This window comes from Xenopus laevis, chromosome 7S (assembly GCF_017654675.1).
Source record: "Xenopus laevis strain J_2021 chromosome 7S, Xenopus_laevis_v10.1, whole genome shotgun sequence".
NCBI classification, from domain to species: domain Eukaryota; kingdom Metazoa; phylum Chordata; class Amphibia; order Anura; family Pipidae; genus Xenopus; species Xenopus laevis.
Window position 1 is genome coordinate 725153 of NC_054384.1, and position 17149 is coordinate 742301.

Genomic DNA, 17149 nt, shown 5'->3' on the forward strand with positions numbered 1-17149 from the left:
CTGCTATTTCAGTAGAAAAGGAGTTGAATATGTAGAAGTGACAGCCCCTGAGGCTGCAGTTGTCCCCAGTTGGGCCCAATGGCAGGTTTTACACAACCGAGTTTTCCAGCCCGTGGGATTGGGGCCTCTCTTGGGATGTTGCAGAACAAATCGGCTTTCACACTTGCTTGGGCTCGTGCCCCGCGGGGGCGGCATCTGGGGAAATGTTTCTTGAGTAAACTCGGAGACAAATACATAATTCATCGATTTTTATGAAGCACAAAGCGAAATCCCTCAGCCAAACACACAGAATCGTGCTGCTCCGGCACCAGATCAATAAAATGCAAGATCCTCGGTACCAAATGTGGGTTCTTTTTGTGACATTTTAGATGCAAAGCCCTTGTGCTGCTTCTCAGATACCGGCAGGAATATAGAGATCGCCTGAGAGTGACAAGAACGAGAGTATTTTGTATTTAACAACTAATATTTATTCAGAGATAAAGTGAATTGCTCCAGTATCAGCCTCAGAACACTGCAAATATTTACTCACTCTATTAAATCTCTGTGTAACTGCGTCAGTGTCAGCGGAACTGCAGGGAATATTCTACTACACTACTGGGAAATGTCACTGTACTTACCTGTATATGGGCATCACTAGCACGGCCTGGGCAGCAGATTGACTGGAAGCTGCCATATTGGTACCCCTAAATCTTCCCAAACCCCAATCTCTGGCTGCACTGGTTGGCAAGGGCAAGATGGAGACAGTAGAGCAAGATGGAGACAGTAGGACAATATGGAGACAATAGAGCAAGATGGAGACAGTAGGGCAAGATGGAGACAGTAGGACAAGATGGAGACAGTAGGACAAGATGGAGACAGTAGGACAAGATGGAGACAGTAGGACAATATGGAGACAATAGAGCAAGATAGAGACAGTAGAACAAGATGGAGACAGTAGGACAAGATGGAGACAGTAGGACAAGATGGAGACAGTAGGGCAAGATGGAGACAGTAGGACAAGATGGAGATAGTAGGGCAAGAGGGAGACAGTAGGACAATATGGAGACAATAGAGCAAAATGGAGACAGTAGGACAAGATGGAGACAGTAGGACAAGATGGAGACAGTTGGGCAAGATGCAAATAGTATGGCCAGATGGATACAGTAAAGCAAGATGGAGACAGTAGAACTAAATGGAGACATTTGGAAACTATGGAAACAGTAGGACAAGATGGAGATAGCAGAGTATGATGGAGAGAACAGGACAAGATGGAGACAGTAGGAAACTTTGGAGACAGTTGGACAAGATGGAGACAGTAAAGCAAAATGGAGACAGTAGGACAAGATGGAGACAGAAGAACAAGATGGAGACAGTAGGACAAGATGGAGACAGTAAAGCAAAATGGAGACAGTAGGACAAGATGGAGACAGTAGGGCAAGATGGAGACAGAAGAACAAGATGGAGACAGTACAATAAAGATATCAAAACCCAGTTACACATCACACTCCACCTCAACTAAAGACATCCCTGAGAAGCCCACTGACCTTGCTAATTAACTTATTCCTCCCCAGTGCAGTAACCAACTCCCCCATTCAGCCCATGACTCTTTCAGTCCCAGGCACAGAACGTGGCAGTACCACTTGGCAGACGGATCTCTGGTTCTCGCTTAATAAATGCAACGAGAGGAATGAAATATTAATAGTCTTCTGTGAAATAATTAAAAGACAAGTAAACGTATATATAATCCAATTAACAGCTGGGATAAAACAGGCAGTTGCAGCCGTTGTGCACGAGAGAGATTTTATTATGTTCTAATATTCTCGCAGCCACAAAAGCCCATCCATTACTTTTACCGCTGAAAGTGGCATTTCTGGAGCCGCCAATGGGCTTTTTCTGGAGGCGTCAGTCTCTCACCCCAAAGTCTATACATCGTATTTCCATTCAAATTCACTGAGCTGTTGAGTGTCTCTAATTCCTTATTATAGAGACCCCTCATTATAGGGGTCTGGCTACTGTATTTACTGTACGTGACATTGACCCACTAGTCCTTTCTTTGCCCCATGTACAACATGTCCGGGTGCAGGGCACAGTATTGGGGAGTCCTGGCCCAGCTCACCACCCCAAGTCTCAGTCTTCCCATATGTTGAAAGATGGCGACGCTCATTGGAAAATACCCCAGGGCAAATTGCAGCAAATAGGAGCGCTGGCCTGGGGTCTACAGTCAATCATTATATTCACTGGGGGGTGACTAACAGATTTGCACCCCCCTGAATAACACTTTACTTGTCCTTTAAGGGACAGAGCAGAAAAGTAGGAATCTGATAACAAAAATGCAGTTTAATATTTTATTCCATATTTTTTTATTCTAAAATGTAAACATTCCATTAAAGTCTTTATATTCAACCCCCCCCCCCCAATACAGGGGTCCCACAGCTGCTCAGCAACAGGGTTTATGATCTGGTGGAGATTGGGGGGTTTTACTTGGGCAGAAGGTCAGACAGAATGTGGCACCTCTTGTGACGCACTCATTTATATCTTCTGCAGAAAGAGTTAAAGGCAAACATAAAAGAGGATTTTTAAGGGTTTTTCACAGCAAATCTGCTGGTCTTTTGCAATTTCACAGGTTTCTGGGAAATAGGAAAGTCACTGACCCAGGGGAGAAAAAAAAGGCCCCATCCTCTTCCCCTTTAAATGGAACTGAAACTCTCATCCCAATAGCTTTCAATGACTGTCAGGGGTTGCTGGGAGTTGTAGTATAGCAGCAAATTGTAGGCTGTCTGTGCCCTGTCATAGGTAATGATACCATCAGCATCACCCCCTTTTTATAACTCCCAAAATTTTGGAAATAAAAAAAGGGACAGTGGGATACGCCCATTTCTGTGGCCACACCCCCTAATTACCATGTTCATTTTACAAAATTTGACAGGTTATGAAATTTTGAACATATTTCTGTTTTTTTTCCAGTTATTACAGTTTTGCTAATGAAGGTGAATTGCCCTTTAAGCTGTGAGTCTAACTTCTCCCAAGAGACTTGTTATCTTATCTCAAATTTGTTACAAAAGTATCTTATCTGCAGCTGTGGCTGTTCTGGGCTCTTTGCCAAAAGCCAAAAAAGTTCGAAACTTTGTTTCTTTTTCTGGCTTTCAGTGCAGAGAAAATCGGGGCTTTCCAGTACAAACGAGGGACTGCTGGTTGAGCTGTCAAAAGAGGGACTGTCCCTCTGCAAATGGGACAGTTGGGAGTTATGCCTTTTCATAATCCCAAAAACTTAAATAACGCAGCACAATTGCACATTAGGGGACCCAACCTCAACTCACCTATGTGTGTAGGTGTGCGTAGCTTTGTTTGTACAGTGCGGCCATATAAATACTACAAGAAGTAGAACGGTAAATAAGTAGAAAAAGACAGAGGAGGCCCCTGACCTGCAGAGCTTACGATCTAAGAGCAATAAGATCTGCAGTTACTTTACTTACTTACAGGGCAAAGCAGTGCCTGACAGAAGAACTTACACTTATGCTCCTCCCATAAGAGAGAGACCCTGCAGAGGGGTCCGGGGGGGGGTTATTCCTCAGTGTCACCCGGAAACAAATCCCCTGATACATTCTCTGGGCAAAGAGGTAAAAACCCCAATTGGGATGCACAGTCCACCAGCAACTGATGATGAGAAATATATGAAGGGGCTGTTCCTGCTGAATTGTGCTTAGTACAAAGGGACACGTGCTGGAATAATTCTATGGGGTCACTCTATACAATGCAAGTGCTAACTTGGGGGGGGTCCTGCTGTATAATTCCATTCCTTATCAGCCATGCCCCCCCCCCCGTAACATCAAACTATGTCCCCTATCTCTAGGCAAGTTAAGAAAGACAAAACAATCAGAAACAATGGAAGTTTATGGGAAAGTGAAGCTGCAGGTCATTACCTCCTTTATTAAAGGGAGCAACTTACAGACCCACCTCTTATTGTTTTATTGTTTCCATGAGACAAATCTAAATGGAACATAAGAAGGTAAAGTAGGTGACTACAATCTCCATTGCCCCCCGGATCGAATGAGATGAACTGAGAGAATGAGCATGATCTGGGCCACAATTACATTATTCCCCCACTAATGAATATATATATTATTAATAAATCTCGTCACCAGGCCGTTTCCAACCGATGTTTATTACGTGAGGTACCAAGCATTTTAATAGAATTCTGCAAGTGCATTAATCATGATTAATTATGGACTAATTAGGTTTACTAGTTGGGTAACTTCCCTCTGGGGGCAACATAAATCATACAAGTGATATGTCCCATGTGCTGTGCTGCCTACACATTATATCTCAGGCATTATATCCTTTTATTCAATTACTGAACATCATATCAATGCACTGTGTGAAACCGGAATATGATCTGTAAGGTGATTGCTGGTGGCCATGTTGTCATTGAAAACTGAACATTGACCCTATGGAATGTCCCTAAAGCATGGGCCCCTCAAAAACCCATTGGGAAGAACATACAAACACTATCAGTGCTTTGGCTGGAAGACTAAAGGTTGAGGAGTAAAGGTTGATCATTGAGTGATGGGACTGCTGGTTAAATAGTAAGAGATGAATATTTAATGATCATCAATGTTGACTGAGGGATAAGAACTGATGGTTAAGGGGTTTTGGTCAATGGAGCTGGGCTAATGGCTGAAAGATGTTGGTTAAGAGCTGTAAACTGACGGTTGAGCAATGATTGATTGTTGATTGAAGATTGTTGGTTGAGTGATGACGATAGTTTAGTGATGGGGACTAGGTGATTATGAGCAAAGGAATGATGAGGAATGTTGACTGAGGAACAGTTGAGGGTTCTGGTCAATGGATGAGGACTAATAACTTAAGGATGTTGGTTAAGAGCTGTAGATTGATGGTAGATGATTGAAAAGTGTTGCTTGAGTGATGACAACTGGTTTTGGAAAGATAAAAGGTTGATGACTGAGGTATGGGGATTGGTGGTTGAAGGAAGCTGGTTGAGATATGAGAACTGGAAGAGGGGATTTGCTCAATGGATGAGGACTAATTGCTGAAGGATTTTGGTTAAGAACTGTAGACTGATGGCTGAGTAATGAAAACTGATAGTTAAATCAGGTTCAAAAAGATAAAGTTCATCAAGTTGAACCCCTCCAAATGAAAACCCAGCATCCATACATATACCCCTCCATACATTCACATAAATGATATATACCCATATCTATACTAACTATAGAGTTTAGTATCACAATAGCCTTTGTATTATGTCTGTCCAAGAAATCATCCAAGTCCCTCTTATAGTCATTAACTGAATCATCACCCGGCAGTGCATTTCCCAACCTCACTGTCCTCACTGTGATGAACCCCCTACTCTGTTCCTTTAAATGAAACTTCTTTTCCTCTAGTCTGAAGGGGAGGCCTCTGGTACGTGATTCTCTTTATGGGTAAAAAGGTCCCCTGCTATTTGTCTATAATGTCCTCTAATGTACTTGTAAAGTCTAATCATGTCCCCTCACAAGCGCCTTTTTTCCCCAGAGAAAACAACCCCAACCTTGTCAGTCTCCCCTCATAATTTAACTCTTCCCTCCCTCTAACCAGTTTAGTTGCACTTAGTCTCTGCACTCTCTCCAGCTCATTTATATCCCTCTTAAGGACTGGAGTCCAAAACTGCCCCCATACTCCAGATGAGGCCTCACCAGGGACCTATAAAGAGACACAATTATGTTTCATCCCTTGAGTTAATGCCCTTTTTTATACAAGAACTTTATTTGCTTTAGTAGCCACAGAATGACACTGCCCAGAATTAGACAACTTGTTATCTACAAAGACCCCAAGATCCTTCTCATTTAAGGAAACTCCCAACACACTGCCATTTAGTGCAGAACTTGCATTTATATTATTTTTGCCAAAGTGCATAACCTGCATTTATCAACATTGAACCTCATTTTCCAGTTTGCTGCCCAGTTTTCCAGTTTAGACAAATCACTGTGCAAAGTGGCAGCATCCTGCATGGAACCTATAGTTCTGCACAATTTAGTCTCATCTGATGATTGAAGAACATTGGTTGAGTGATGACGACTGGTGGTGGAAAGGTAAGAGGCTGATGACTGAGGTATAACCGTATGAGAATTGGTGTAGAATGGTAGAGAAGTAAAGGACTGAAGATGACAACTGTGGGCTTAGAGCTAATCATTAAGGGGTATTGGTTAACAGATGAAACTAATGGTTGAAGAATGTTGCTTTATAGCTGTGAGCCGGTGGTTGAAGGATGCAAGTTGAGATAGTTGAGGACTGGTAGATGAGAGGTATAGGGCTGATGGTTGGCATGAGGATTGATTAAGGAATGGGGAAAGATGGTTGAACAATGTTGGCTGACAGATGAGGACTGATGGTTGAGCAATAAAGGGCTGATGATTGAAGGATTAAGAGTAAAGGGCTGAGGGTTCAAACATGAGAAGTGCTGGTTAAGGGTTTCTGGTTGAGGAATGAAGATGGATGGATGAGGGTTAAGGGGTAAAGGACTGATGGATAAGGAATGGGAACTGATGATAAAGGGGTGCTGGTGTAGGGGTGATGGTCTGCAGACAAAAAATATTAAAAATATCTACATTTTACAGCAAGGCATCGCCAACATGAATGAAATAATGACTAAAGCGGTCGACACCATATTTCCATTAAGTGCCATATGAATATTGCATTCCCCTCCCCTCGCCGGCCGTTTCTCTCCGCACTTTGATGAAGAATGTAAAACTTTTTATTATTTGGCCATTACCATAAAATATTTGCTCACGCCGCGCTTCAGCATCTGCCTTTGCCTTGAATCATTTCCAGTGATTTACATCTTTTTATGGCAGTAAAAAATCTTCTCTCCGCTAACATTAAAGAAATCAGGGATTCCAACCTAATATTTACTCTCCTACCTGTGTTTTAAGGGAGTGGGAGGTTTTATTTGCCGGTAATTCAGAATAATAACGGATCAGTAGATGGAGGATAATGAGAGCGTCACGGGCCGGGTAAGAGACAGTCTAGAAGACGTCTGACACCCACACTTCCATCAGTCTGAATCCTGTGCTCTGGGTAATGGAATGAGCTTTCTATATAGGAATCGAAATTATGTATAAAGACTTCATACATAGACGGCTTTAATTAATTCAAAATACACAATGGTGGGAACTGTGCAGAAAGGAGAAATAAAAGCAATAAATTGGGAATCACACAAACATCAACCTCCCCAGGACTGTCATGCCTGAGAATAAAGCCACGCCCACATTATACCCCGATACATCCCTGACCCCGCCTCTTTAGCCTCAACCACCGTGGGGTATAAATGAAGTCTCGTCTATCACTTTGAGTTGCTAAAAGAACTGTCACCGTGAAGGTTAGACTGTCAATGACTGGAAGTGATAAAAAGAGAGCCTGCCCAGCTTGCTAGATAGGCTTTACAGAGTATGCTCTTGAAATCAGTTATATATAAATGATGATAATGATACACTTTGTACAAATGGGTTATAACAATATGAAAAAGGAGAAGATTTAATTAAATTAGTAACGAGGGGTATTAAAGCTCTGCTGGGCTGTTGGGAGTTGCAGTTTAAGACATCTCTGCCTCTATCTGTGGCCACAAAAGCTCCATGTTGCGGGCGAGAGTAAAGGAGGGCACTGCCAGCTGGTGTATTGGATTGTGACATTAGTAAACCAATAAAGATTTGGAAAAGGCAGAAACAACATAAGGAGCGTCGGGGCAGGGGGAGCCAAGAGCCAGTCACCTCCCTGTAACGATCATCGCTTATTACTGGCACATATCATACCCGCTGGCATAAAATCTATAAATTGTGTATAAACGAAACGTCCCTGTAATGGGAAATGTAACAATGAGAAAGAGGCACAAACACTAATATATCATAAGTGAGATTCGCACATTATTGTTTCCTTTTATTGGAGCGGCCGGTGCAGTGGAACTACAAGGCGACTCAGTGGAGACATTGATATTGGAAGATACTATTGTTTACTCTCCAAAGGCCACAGGCTTGATTTTACCCAAATTTCAGATTTTCTCAATTAATTCTTATGGTTCTGTGTTTTCCCAGTCTTATTAGACAATCCAGATCCAGAGAGATATTGACACTGGTAGGTCTCTTCCTGCCCAACTCAATAAAAGGCAGATGTTACAAACTTGGCTTTCTGGCTCCTCATCATTGGAGGTCCTCCTGCCTCTCCACCTTGACCCAATGAGGCCTTTACTAATATGGAACCCAATTTCTCTACTGAGGCCTATAGAATCATCCTTTCTCCAAAACACCCCTACCTGAATGAAGGACCACATCTTCCTGCTCATACCTACTGACCATGGCAAATAGCTAGGACCTCTTCTAATGGGACTTTTCATCAGAGGAGAAAAATAGTACAAAGTGTGTAAAACATGTAGAGTCCTACCCCATATGCCCAACTTGCTCAAAGGTAGATATTCCAATTTTGGCCTTCTGACTCTTGATCTTTGTGAGGCCTCCTGCCTCATGCTCCTACCGTGGCTTTCTGGCTCCTCATCATTGGGGTCCTCCTGCCTCTCCACCTTGACCCAATGAGGCCTTTACAACATATGGAATCCCATTTCTCTATCGAGGCCTATAGAATCCTCCTTTCTCCAAAACATCCCTACCTGAATGAAGTGCCACCTCTTCCCACTCATACCTACTGACCATGCCAAATAGATAGGACCACTTCTAATGGAACTTCTCATCAGAGGAGAAAAATAGTACAAACTCTGTGAGATGAGTCCTACCCCATATTCCCATAGCACTCAGCTTTCCAAACCTACTGTGCGTATCAGTGTGACCATAGGGTGACAAACTGTCGGGATATAGAGTACCCCCATATCCATAGCACTTGGCTTTCCCAATCGACTGTATATATCAGTATTACCCAAGTCCACAGGCTGACTAAACCCAATCCCAGAAGTCTAGTTAGTGAAGTGCAGAGGCAGCAGCTGCTTTACAAGACCCCCATGCACTACCCTACACTTCATTAAAACAAACCAGACTTTACATGCCGGATACAGGGGGCCGTGTGTTCCCGATCATTAAGGAAAGACTGGTTTCTTCCTTTCACCTCTCACGCGATCAAAAGAGAATTTACTTTTCTGGGAAATCGATTTCACACTCCGGTGATACCTTTATCCTCACAAACTAAAGTACAAGAGAGGAGAGAGGGGAGCGGCGCTGAGGGGCGTCAGGAGATAAGAGCAAAGTCCTCACATCATTTCACTTGGCTGATCCGTTCCCTCTCAGTAACATTAACTCTCAGGTACCAGTGCTACAGAACCCACAGACAGTGCCGACTGCCCATCAAGTTCAACCCTCTCTGGTGTTAAACACAATAACTGCCACATCCTCGTCCATCACAGACTCCTCTACAGATGTGTCAAGTGCTGCACTCTATAGGCCAGTCCTTACAAGGCTCTTCATTTCATTTGTTTGGTAAGAATAACAATATTACTATCAATTGTACACAAATAGCCAACCTGCACTCCTTCAATTCAACCACCACTAACTCTACCCATATGTACTCTCCTATACTCAGGTACTGCATAAGCCCATAGTAAGAACATCACTGTTGGAAGGTTCAACAAACCCTTACCAGTAAAATCTGTTTGGTGTGATCCTCTCGTGCATCAGGTTCCATCTTCTCCCAAAATCCATTGAGCTATAAAGCTGCAATCAAAAAGAAAAGTCTGTAAGGAGAGAGTAGCAGGGGGAAAACTGGGTGCGGCATTGTCAGGGTGAAATCAAAATGGAGAGAAGAGGAGAAATATAGAAGGGGAGAGAAGAGGGAGGATGGGGGAGAGTAAGGCCAAACAGTTGGGGGAGAAAAGGAAAGGAGAGGGGATGAGAGACAGAAGGAGAGAAGGGAAAGGGGGTTAGGGAGTAGAGAGACAAATGGGGGAGAGGAGAAATATAGAAGGGGAGAGAAGAGGGAGGATGGGGGAGAGTAAGGCCAAACAGTTGGGGAGAAAAGGAAAGGAGAGGGGATGAGAGACAGAAGGAGAGAAGGGAAAGGGGGTTAGGGAGTAGAGAGACAAATGGGGGAGAGGAGAAATATAGAAGGGGAGAGAAGAGGGAGGATGGGGGAGAGTAAGGCCAAACAGTTGGGAGAGAAAAGGAAAGGAGAGGGGATGAGAGACAGAAGGAGAGATGGGAAAAGGGGGTTAGGGAGAAGAGAGACAAATGGGAGAAATATAGAAGGGGAGAGAAGAATGTGATACCAAATTTGCTGGGAGAGATTAAGGGTTAATATCAGGGAGTCAGTTGGAGAATTGAGGGCACTATGGCCTGTGCCAGAGAAAGGGTTAATGCTGCCGCCTCTCGTCATCCAAGAATCTGCAGTTTCAATCAATTTCCAGTTGACTAATTTTCTATGTGAGTAAATGTTGGAGCAGAAGACACTGAAGATAAAGTGATCTGGATGGGCCACAGCGCAGGATTCATTATGGGAGAATTTATCAGCAGTGGGTATGAGAGGAGTGCGCCCGGCAGCTGCTGGAATATTGAGGGGACTGAATAATAATCAGAATACAGGGGCATCTGCCAGGACTGGATATTGGGCCAAGGGAATTACTGTGTGTCCATTAAACCTGCAGCTCTGCACCTTTTACTTCTGGGTTCCATACAGGAAAGGTACAGTAACCCTCATGCACTGGAGTCTGCAGGAGAGAGTTACAGTCACACAATAACCATTTGTGCTTCAGAAGACACAACAGATCCCTGGAGGTCCGACTTCATGAACTACAAATGACTGTGTGTTCTGCTCATACACTGCTGCCCCCGTATTTCTGAACAAATGAGGATTTTTCTTTTTACTTTCTCTGCAACGTCAGGTCATTTCACCTCCAATAAAATCCACTGTGTCAGCAAAGCAACCGGGGCCAACTGAGCTCTGTCCATTTATTACTCACATCATTAGCCCTGAACAGCTCCACCACCTTTCTACTCCTGCACCCCTACTCATGCTTACTATCTGTCTGACTACTGAGATACACACAGAGTAACAGTGAGATAATAGTCTCTGGGAAGGGAGTGTGACTGTGGGATAGCAGGTATAGTAGGGAGAGATGTGTCTATAGTAACAGTGGATAATAGTCTCTGGGAAGGGAGTGTGACTGTGGGATAGCAGGTATAGTAGGGAGAGATGGTGTCTATAGTAACAGTGGATAATAGTCTCTGGGAAGGGAGTGTGACTGTGGGATAGCAGGTATAGTAGGGAGAGATGTGTCTATAGTAACAGTGGATAATAGTCTCTGGGAAGGGAGTGTGACTGTGGGATAGCAGGTATAGTAGGGAGAGATGGTGTCTATAGTAACAGTGGATAATAGTCTCTGGGAAGGGAGTATGACTGTGGGATAGCAGGTATAGTAGGGAGAGATGGTGCCTATAGTAACAGTGGATAATAGTCTCTGGGAAGGGAGTGTGACTGTGGGATAGCAGGTATAGTAGGGAGAGATGTACCTATAGTAACAGTGGATAATAGTCTCTGGGAAGGGAGTGTGACTGTGGGATAGCAGGTATAGTAGGGAGAGATGGTGTCTATAGTAACAGTGGATAATAGTCTCTGGGAAGGGAGTATGACTGTGGGATAGCAGGTATAGTAGGGAGAGATGGTGCCTATAGTAACAGTGGATAATAGTCTCTGGGAAGGGAGTGTGACTGTGGGATAGCAGGTATAGTAGGGAGAGATGTACCTATAGTAACAGTGGATAATAGTCTCTGGGAAGGGAGTGTGACTGTGGGATAGCAGGTATAGTAGGGAGAGATGGTGTCTATAGTAACAGTGGATAATAGTCTCTGGGAAGGGAGTGTGACTGTGGGATAGCAGGTATAGTAGGGAGAGATGTGTCTATAGTAACAGTGGATAATAGTCTCTGGGAAGGGAGTGTGACTGTGGGATAGCAGGTATAGTAGGGAGAGATGGTGCCTATAGTAACAGTGGATAATAGTCTCTGGGAAGGGAGTGTGACTGTGGGATAGCAGGTATAGTAGGGAGAGATGGTGTCTATAGTAACAGTGGATAATAGTCTCTGGGAAGGGAGTGTGACTGTGGGATAGCAGGTATAGTAGGGAGAGATGGTGTCTATAGTAACAGTGGATAATAGTCTCTGGGAAGGGAGTGTGACTGTGGGATAGCAGGTATAGTAGGGAGAGATGTGTCTATAGTAACAGTGGATAATAGTCTCTGGGAAGGGAGTGTGACTGTGGGATAGCAGGTATAGTAGGGAGAGATGTGTCTATAGTAACAGTGGATAATAGTCTCTGGGAAGGGAGTGTGACTGTGGGATAGCAGGTATAGTAGGGAGAGATGGTGTCTATAGTAACAGTGGATAATAGTCTCTGGGAAGGGAGTGTGACTGTGGGATAGTCAGCATAGGAAGGGGTTCTTTACTGTAAGGGCAGTCAGGTTATGGGATTGTGAGCCTTATAGTTGCACACAGATGGAATGAAGTTGGCGGAGGGCACAGAAAATGTTAAACAACATGTACAGGAACCTCTTTGTACAAGGAGATACTTTTCAGTGATATATGTATTTAATTATAGGAGGAATATCTGAGCGCTGGTAACTTTAATGGGATAATTGTTCAATTTTATTGGCTACCGGAGAGGGGCTATAGTTTTATTTGATTCCCCCACCAGATAAAACTGAGTTACAGCGACTGGAAACACCTTGTGATTTATGTGCCCACCGTGCCCCCCCCCATATCTGTATCACTGGCTGGAGGGACGTTGCACGTTACATAATAACCTGTAATTATCCAATCCCTGATCCCTCCTGTGTATTAGGGAAAGAACAATGAGCAGAACAAACCATTGATTGGCTCCTGGGGTTAAAGGGGAGGTAGGAGTGGGCTTTAGGGGCAGTATATACAGTATATATTTATATTCTAATTCAGATCATTCCAAATACTGAACTGAACATTAAATTGATCAAATAAAACCTTATTGAAATCCCAGGAAAGTGTTGGAAGGGTTACTGTCTGCTCTCCTGCCCCCCTCTAATCTAGTGTCGCCAAATAAGCGCATCTCTCCCCAAAATGCTCACATTCAAGTGGGTGATACCGGGCTGATCCAATCATGGGCCCTAGGGGTGCGATATGGACACTCAGATCTCGGGACCCCATAAACGCACAGTCGCAACGGGATATTTTAACCTGCTCAATTGAGATGTGGGCGATTTCCAGACAGATATTGATTGGGAAAGCCCTTCAGATGGCCCCACACACGGGCCAATAAGCAACTCAGTTTGTCCATGTATGGGGGCCTTAACTCTATAATGTGACTATTTCAGCCTGTGATCTCCACTAGACATAGGGGCCCATTCACTAAAGGTTCATAAGGTGAGTTTTATTTATAATATGTAGTGATGGGCGAATTTGCGCCGTTTCGCCGAAAACGGCGAAAAATTTGCGAAACCGCGCCGGCGTCCGTTTTTTCGACGCCGGCGTCCGTTTTTCGGCGAATTTTCGCTGGCGTTTCGCGAATTTATTTGCTGGACGCGAATCGCGCAAATTAGCAGCGAATTCGCGCCTGGCGAATAAATTCGCCCATCACTAATAATATGCCTTAAACATTGTATCACTTCTTATATTTTTAGAATTAACGACCGAAAAGTTCACTTGACTAAAGGTGGCCATACACGGGCCGATAAAAGCTGCCGACAGACCAAGTCGGCAGCTTATTGGCCCGTGTATGGGGGCCCCCGACGGGCTTCCCCGATCGAGATCTGGCCGAAAGTCGGCCAGATCTCGATCGGATGGGGTTAAAAATCCCGTCGGATCGCGGCCGCATCTGTTCGTTGATGCGGTCCCGCGATCCGACCGCCCGTTTGGCGAACGCTAGGATCCGATCGTTGGGCCCTAGGGCCCACGATCGGATCAGCCCGATATTGCCCACCTCAAGGTGGGCATATCGGAGGGAGATCCGCTCGTTTGGCGACATCGCCAAACGAGCGGATCTATCCGTGTATGGCCACCTTAACTTAAAAAATGATTCGCGATCGGCGAAATGTCCGATTTTCATGATTTTTTAGTGAAAACCTTTGAATTACACGATTTTGAGTGAAAACGTCAGAATTTTACAGTTTTTTTGTGAAAACGTTGGAATTTCAAAAATTTTTCGGGAACTTTCCTATTTCACGATTTTTCGGAAATTTTTCGCCGTTTCGCGAATTTTGCGGGAAATTCGTAAATTTTTCAGCAGAGCGAAACGGGGAAAAATTTGCGAAAAATCGTGAAATAGGAAAGTTCCCGAAAAAATTGTGAAATTCAAAGGTTTTCACTAAAAAATCATGAAAATCGGACATTTTCACAAAAAAAATTGTGAAAATCGGAAATTGACACCGGCGAATTTTCCCCGGCAAATTTTCACAGGAGATTCACGAATTTATTCGCTGTCGGCAAAACGCTGGAATTCGCGCCAAGCTAATTTATTCGCCAATTGCTAGAAGTGATATTTTAACATTCATTTTAGCTGAATTGTGTGCGTTATTTTATAGCATGCGTTATTTTGTGCGTTATTTTGTGTGTTATTTTGTGCGTTATTTTGTGTGTTATTTTGTGCGTTATTTTGTGTGTTATTTTGTGTGTTATTTTGTGCGATATTTTAGGGCATTTTGTCACATATTATTAGTGAAATCTATAGCACCTAAGACATTGGGATGCCACTGGCAGAGAACAAGTCTCATTTCACAGTATTCCAGTCATTCCTTTCTCTGGGAAACTCAATATAATTGTGGATCTGCCCAAGGAATGATGAGAATGTGTCAGTGGCTGTAGGTAAGTCTCCAGCTCCTCATTAAGGCCCTACAGCTTCTCACTAGATCTTCCTCTATTAATCCATCTGATGTTTAGTAACGACTACTCCTGGGAGCTGTTACATCTCACTGTAATTATCGCACTATTTTAGGCTTTTATCACTTAAAAGATGTTAGTGAATAATGCGTTGGGGTTAATTCTATTCTATAAGTATCGCAATGCGATTAGAATACCGATGTGCAGAAATGATACGACCCCCATGGCGGTGAAGCTAAAATCCCCCATAAAAGGTCTGGGAAATGATACCTGTGTAATGTCGGGGTAACCTGCTTAAAGGGAAAGTTCACCTTCAGAAATGGTATTGTAAAAGCACACGACAAATGATGTTTGGAGCGACTCATATATCCATTGTAACGGTTGCTATGAGACAGATGTTAGTAACACTCAGGGAGCATGCTCAGTAGGGGCTGCTGGGAAATGGAGCGACTCATGTACTAATTGGGAACTGTCCCCCCTATGCTCAGGATCATGGAATTCACACACTTGATATGAAGATTCTCAGAAGAGCAACACATGGTGATTATGGAATATTATCCCACTTCCCTTATTATTTCACTGGGGGGGGGGAGTATCTCCAAAGTGAATAAATTGTGATATTTCCAATGCTGACAAGTGCCCACCCATCCTCACCTCTAAGTGCCCACTGGTGCCCACACAGGCTCACTTCTAAGTGTCCACTAGTATCCACCCAGGCTCACTGGTAAGTACTTACTGGTTCCCACCTATGCTCACTGGTAAGTACTCACTGGTGCCCAGTCATACTCACTGGTAAGTGCCCATTAGTGCCCAACCATGCTCACCTCTAAGTGCCCACTAGTGCCCATCCAGGCTCACTGGTAAGTACTTACTGGTGACCACCCATGTTTATTGGTAAGTGCTCACTGGTGCTGACCCATGCTCACTGGTAAGTACTCACTGGTGCCCACTCATACTCACCTCTAAGTGCCCACTAGTGCCCACCCAGGTTCACTGGTAAGTACTCACTGGTTTCCACCCATGTTCACTGGTAAGTGGTTACTGGAGCCCAACTATGCTCACTAATAAGTACTCACTGGTACTGACCCATGCTCACTGGCAGCTCATAAGAACCTGTATGAGACTGAGGCCTAGTTTAAGAAGCTTGTTGGCAGTGAAGTAGTTAATGGGAAGGGTGCTCCTGCACTAATGAGTTTTCTAATCAACGCTTCTATTTCAATTTCAAATTGGCTTGATGAGAGCAAATTGTCAGACTAAATACCTTCTCCTAATTAGGGTTATAAAAATATTCCTCCTGACTCGGGAATCAAGTTGGGGTTTAATGTGCCATTTTCATCCTGATTCCGAGCCGAACGGAGAAATAGTTTTTGGTTGGACAAACATTGCTCTATCCTGGCGCCAATTCATCAGTCTTTCTTCCTAACGATCTGTCGCTCTCATTAAACTGCGCTAACGAATGAAATTCCTCATTGCAGATCTGGGACAGAACCAAGGGAAACACTGGGTGGAAACTCACTGCTGGATCATGAAAAGCGCCGGCTCCACATTTATGGATTCCACTTGGATTCAACCAAAATTCCAAATCTTGCCGAAAAAAAGGCTTTGATTTATCTGAATTCCAAGCTGAATCCAGAATCCCTCAATCTGGAATGTTTGAGTTCTAGTACAGGGATTGTCTGCCTATTGGTCAGGACCCAAAGTTAGGTCTTTGTGTTTTTCAGATCCAGGATTCCTCCAATAAAGCGAATTATCCAACAGAAATAGAAACATGGCGTTTAAGTTGTTTACATCACAAGTAGTAGAAACGATTTAGAAACATTGTCCGAGCTGCTCCTTCCTTTCTACTTCCTTGAGCAAATTGACAGCAGCCCTGTCTTGCTTTATGGCAGGGATTGTAGACAGACGGAGCAAGTGCCCCTCCCAGTACAATATCTGACTGAATTCCCTTTACAGCACTGTTGGCCGGAGAGGCCTGTGACTCAATACTAAAGAGAATAAAGGCAATCAATGCACAAATATACACTTATTGTGATATCAAATACCCCAGAACTATCAGAAATCACTTCTTTCCACCTGAGAGCTGAAGCTAAAACGCTTTATTGTGTCTCAGGGCCACAGGGGACCTCACAGTTTAATTTAAAGCGACGGTGAGTCTCTGCTTCTCTGGGCACATTTAGGGGCACATTTACCTAGGGTCGAATATCGAGGGTTAACCGTCGATATTCGACCATCGAAGTAAAATCCTTCAACTTCGAATATCGAAGTCGAAGGATTTTGCGCTATTCCTACGATAGAACGATCGAAGGAATAATCGAAGGCTTTTAATCCATCGATCGAAGGATATTC

At 43.8% G+C, this 17149-nt stretch overlaps 1 protein-coding gene across 1 annotated transcript in view; it reads right to left on the reverse strand.

Annotated features, from left to right (window-relative positions):
• Positions 1–17149, reverse strand: part of sorcs3.S (sortilin-related VPS10 domain containing receptor 3 S homeolog) — a 131650-nt gene that overhangs the window by 54080 nt on the left and 60421 nt on the right. Inside the window, exon 5 of the mRNA XM_041570756.1 lies at positions 9607–9680. Coding sequence (XP_041426690.1) covers positions 9607–9680 — 74 coding nt within the window. The remainder of the gene's footprint in view (positions 1–9606; positions 9681–17149) is intronic.